Source organism: Elephantulus edwardii, unplaced genomic scaffold (genome assembly GCF_000299155.1).
Source record: "Elephantulus edwardii isolate Elephantulus edwardi_28Jun2011 unplaced genomic scaffold, EleEdw1.0 scaffold00080, whole genome shotgun sequence".
NCBI classification, from domain to species: Eukaryota; Metazoa; Chordata; class Mammalia; order Macroscelidea; family Macroscelididae; genus Elephantulus; species Elephantulus edwardii.
Window position 1 is genome coordinate 14,015,414 of NW_006399830.1, and position 5,278 is coordinate 14,020,691.

Below are 5,278 nucleotides of genomic sequence, written 5' to 3' on the forward strand. Positions count from 1 at the left end.
GCCGCGAGGGAGGGTGGATGCCCAGGCCCCAGAGCCCGTGGTCGACCGAGGGCCCGGCTCACTGAGAGCCGTGTCTGTGCGTGGGGAGGGCCCCGAGGTGGCCGAGCCGGGGCTGGGGCTTCCCGCAGGGGCAGCCTCCGAGGTCCCGGCACCGGGAGAGGGCCCGGTGGCCAGAGCGGGCGAGGAAGCCTCTGCGACGTTGGTGTCCACGGTGGACCGTTCCGCGGGAGACGCGCTGCTCGGGCCGCGACGTGTGGACGTGGTCAGGGAGCCAGCAGGGCCCGAGGCAGCCGGGCTGGTGGTGGGGTGCGTGCCAGGGCCGGGGGAGGCTGAGGACCGCTCACCCACCGTACTGTGGGCGCTGGCGGGGGGAAGAGTGGATGCAGACTCTTGAATCAAATGCGTTGACCCTGTTAGATTTTGGATGATAGTTATTTGTGATTCTTCAGCGACTCCTAACGACGTGTAAATTTCACCATTTTTTCTTGATGAGATTTTATTGGTGAACTCTCTTTTTGGAGAAGATGTTTTATTCTCTAGTGTTGTTTCATCCCTCTTCTTCATCGTATGTAATGTAGATCCCTCCAGTGCAGTGGTTCTTTGAGGAAGATATGTTGAATCATTTAATGACTCCTCATTACTTGACTCATCGGGCCTCGTTGTAACCTTTTCAGTGCCCACAGTGCCTGAGGAAGGCTCTTTTCTAGTGCTCTGGGAATTATCAGATGAAATTGTCTGTCTGGTTACATAAGTTTGTTTTCCCATTAATATTCTGGATATTTTATCAGAATTCCTGATGGTGGTATAGACTTCTCTTTCAGTCGTGTCTGCCATAGTTGTGCTGCGTCGATCATCATTTGACGTGTTATATGTTACCTCTGTACCTGAGACAGATAATTGAAGAATTACTGAAACTGTGGTATTTCATATAGAATTCCTTGTACTTCTAAAAACATTTGTGTTTACCTTTGCTTTTTTATGCAACTAACTAGTTAGACGGCTCTAACTGGGCCCCATTTTACTACCTGCAATACAGAGTTGTTAGTCCCTCTTATTCCCACCTTTTTTAATGGAAGTGACAACTCCATGATTATATCGGAATTCTAAATGCGACTTATAAGAGAAATTTTAAGAAGGCCAAACATGCATATTCTTGTCTAAGCCATTCTCGACTTTTCTTTCACACTCTACCCGGCTCCAAATTGCATGATCTCATTTTTAAGATCTTCAATGTCATCCTCTGACATTCAGCCATTAGAGGGAGGCATCCTCCCTCATCACTGATTATCCCATGTTTTGCAGGTATTTTTAGGAATTATAATGATCATAGGTGAACCCAGGAACTGAATGGAGACTAGAAGTCATGACAGGCCCAGAGTTAGTCCAGCCTACAACTCTAAGTCTCAAACTTTGCTGACCACAATCAGAACAACATCGTACACTGTCAGATTACTGATTACAGTCTTCCTGTCAAAGGAGCAATAAAGCCCAAGATTTGAAATTCTCAATTCATGGAAAAGATTTCAAAGATTGTTTTTTAGGTCAGTAGATATTTTTGGATTTAGTCAGTCCTCTTACAAATGCATTAGGTTTTGTCTAATTGAGCCTTTATATGTGTAGGGGCTGAGCTCATAAGGTTTCCTTCTTTGCTACAGCATTTAGCTTCCATGCCCGTGAGCAAGCGTGCGTACACACAGTCACCTCTTGACTCTAGTGACCCACTGGCTCATGCTTCTATTAAACAACCAATTACTGTCAATTCTGTGCGTGCTAGTTCTATGTAAGCCCCTGGGGACTAAAGGTACATCTGTCTCCACTCCTTATTGGAGCTCATGGGTAGCTCCCCATGAATCACAGCAGTAGTAGTAGTTGTTGTTGTTGGGTGTCAAACTTATAGTCGTTAGGTAAGTTGTAACTGACTTAATGCTGAGTGTGAGCTGATCCTCCAGCTGGTTTCCAGAGGCAGGTAATGACACAAGAGGATGAGAAGAGAATGCCCATATTTCTCCCAAGGAACAGCTGTTGGATTTGAACCATGTGCCTTTGGGATTGCAGAGCTGCTTCTTACTGTTGGGTCACCAGAGCTCCCTTAATAAAAGAGATCTCTGAAAAAGCATTGGGAGTCAAAAACGGGGAAAACAGTCTTTTTGCCTTTCTTTGGAGAAGGGCTTCAAAGAGGAGATATTACTTGAAACGGTCTTTTCTCCCTGTTTCTTCCTTACAAAGCAGTTTCCTTTTGGAGTTAACTCATTACAAGTTTTACCAGAATTCTACATTATAAAAGCAGAATATGTTCATTGTGACCTGTCAAACCATGAAAAGTCACATAAAGACAGTTTATGATCTCTCTATTGAATCATAAAGAGTGACGACTAGGGGTGGGGAGAGGTGGCACTGATTGGTTGCCTAGCAATGAAAAATCTTGCAAAGACAGTTTATAATCTTCCAACTGAATCATAAAAGTTGAAGAGGGGTAGGGGGAAGTGGCACTGATTGTCTGCCTATCAATGAGAAGTCCTGTAAAACCAGTTTATGGTCTCTCAGTTGAATCATGAAGATCAAATAGGGTTGGGAGACTTGGCATTCACTGGCTACCGATCAGATTCCTCTATCTGCCTCATTATAGACCTGTTAGAATAGGAACTCAGTGATTATTTACATAAGTGCATATGAAATGTAAAAGGAATATTTCCCTTCTCTGGGGAGGGGCGTGGAGAAACTTATGAGAGCAGAGACTACTTGCTGCCTGGCACACAGTATGTATTTCTCTTTTTTTTTTTTTTGAGAAGCAGGGAGGAAGAAGTACCAACGGAAGGAGTATTTATAAAGTTAATGAGTGAATGAATGTTGGTAACTTTGCCAGATGCTCTCTCTTCGTTATTTAATTGAATTATCAGTTCTGTTTGAGAGAGATTTCTTGTTTGTTTTACCCATGAATTAAAATTCTAAAGGTAAATACTTTCCAAGGTCATCCAGCTAGTAAGTCAGACTTTAAACTCAATTTGAAGCCAGCTTTTACTTGTAACAGAAGGGAAAACGTTTATGGGGTAGAGGAATGCTGTATGAGGGGCCAGGGAGGTGAGATAATGGCAGCCTTAGGGAGGAAGTGTGGAGACATGAGTCCAGCCTTAGAGGGATTTGATCCTGACTTGAGCAACAGTGAACAATGGTCAGAAAACGGCCGTGATACAAAGCGTGCTACAGAAACAGTGTCCTGGAGGTCAGGCAAAAGGACAGAAAGAGTCAGAGGCAAAGAGACACATGGCACAGTGTGTAGTGACCTCGTGGACCAGGGGGAAACCCAATGAAGAAGGTCTGGCTGTTTGTTGGAATGGAGCAGAAAACCCCAACAAGCCTTCTCTTTTGTCTTTATTCCTGGATTCAAACAAATTTATCTCATTTTGTTACTGTTCAATCTGTCTCTCACCACCCCACATCCCTACTAAACTGTTCTCTCAGGTCATCTCAAGCTACCATCTCAACATTTGCTCTTCGCATTTCTTGAATCACACATCTCCTTCAATTGTCTGTTGTGTGTCTTGATGTTGGAACAGACGCATAGCTGACCCTCCAGCTATGCTAGTTCAGGACACTGTGTCCTGAGCAGTGTAGTACTCTAGCCAAGAAGACTCGAACCTTCCTAGCCTGGAATTCTGGTTGTCCAGGAATGTGACAGCGCAGGTGACGCTGTCCTTCCCAAGATGTACTTCCAAAGCCAGGAATGCTCCACAAGGGAGCTGAGTAAAGAAAATCACCCAAGAAATGCACATGGTTACAAGAAGAAAGAAGGAAATAAACTTCATCAGTAAGTAAAGAAATCCAACACAGTGTTGTGGTATGTGCCAGAACTGACTCCTAGCTGACCCTCTAGCAGTTTTACAGAGACAGTAAATCACATAGGAAGACATTATCATCTTTCTCCCATGGAGCAGCTGGTGGATTTGAAATACGTGTCTTGTTGGCAGTGTGGCTCCTTACCACGAGGCCACCAGCACTCTCTCCTTAGCACTATAGAAGATGCTATTTATCTCCACATACCAATATCATATCACATATATTGCCCCCCAGTATGTCATTAGATTATAATAATACCTAGTATTGGTGAGCGCTTGGGAAAGGGTTATAATCAGATGGTGTGGGCGATAAATATTAACTTGGTCTCCTATTTCTAAAGAAAACTCTGAAAATATTGTGTCAAGGACCTTCGAAAACAGTTATACCATTTTAATTATTCTATTTCTAATTATGATCCCAAAAAGTCATTTAGAATAGATACAATAGTCATTTAATGCAGATGCAAAAATTACCTAAATCCTTGAAGAACATCATGCTTGGGACGGTGGGGGGACAGTACAAGAGAGGAAGAGCCTGGATGAGATGTTTTGACTCAGTGACTGGGGTAACTGGGGTAGATATGTCAGAGACGATGAAATTGGCTCAGAATTGAGAGCTGTTGTACAAAGGGTCTCTATGAGTCAGAGTCGACTCAACAGCACATAACAACAAGTTGTGATTATTGTTCAGTCTAATCTAATTCATGTCACTGAATTACATACTTAAAAATGGTTAAAACGACAAGGGTCTTGTATTTATTTTACGATAAAAACAACAATGGGGGGTGTACTTAAGATGTGTACACTTTTTAAAAAAAAATGTATACACTTTTAAAAGATAAAAAAGTAAATATGTATACCACCCGTCCTTGGACAATTCCAGAAAAATCACTCACTGTTAATGATTCCCAAGCTGGGATTCCCTGGACTTTTATGGTAAAAGTATTTAATAAAAATTATATCTTTGCCTCTATTGTAGTTAAAAGGTTCAAAGATCTCTCTTCCTTTTTCTCCCCACTCTCGTAGCATCTCTACTTAGCTGTTGTATTGGACACACAGTGTTTACAGATAATACTCATTATTATGGGATTATTAGGGTAGTAACAGGTTACAATCGAGGATCAAAAACTGCCAAGGATACAGTTCTCTGGTCAGCACAGCTTCTTCTCAGCTGTGCCCGAGGCAGGCCTCTCTCTGTCCTCAAGATTTGCAGCCTTGCCTGGGCAAGGGTTACAAAGCTCCTGAGCTCTGCCAGTAAATGTCTAAAATCACGTGGCTCAGAGACTAGCCTTGGCTCTAAGGTGCTCTGCTTTTTCACTTTGCGGGCCGAAAAGTCCATCACACCAGCTCCCACCAGTCTCCTGCATCTCCCTCTGCTGACACCTGTTCTCTACCACAGGTTCTTGCCATCTGTCACTGTCTCCGGTGTTACAGATCTCTGCCTC

At 43.4% G+C, this 5,278-nt stretch overlaps 1 protein-coding gene across 1 annotated transcript in view; it reads right to left on the reverse strand.

Moving 5' to 3' along the window:
- The window catches only part of MUC12 (mucin 12, cell surface associated), a 12,181-nt gene extending 10,934 nt beyond the window's left edge, over positions 1-1,247 (reverse strand). The window contains exons 1-2 of the mRNA XM_006889808.1: positions 1,192-1,247; positions 63-361 (exon numbers count right to left, since the gene is read on the reverse strand). Of these exons, the coding sequence (XP_006889870.1) occupies positions 63-361; positions 1,192-1,247 (355 nt within the window). The remainder of the gene's footprint in view (positions 1-62; positions 362-1,191) is intronic.
- Positions 1,248-5,278: the final 4,031 nt, after the last annotated feature.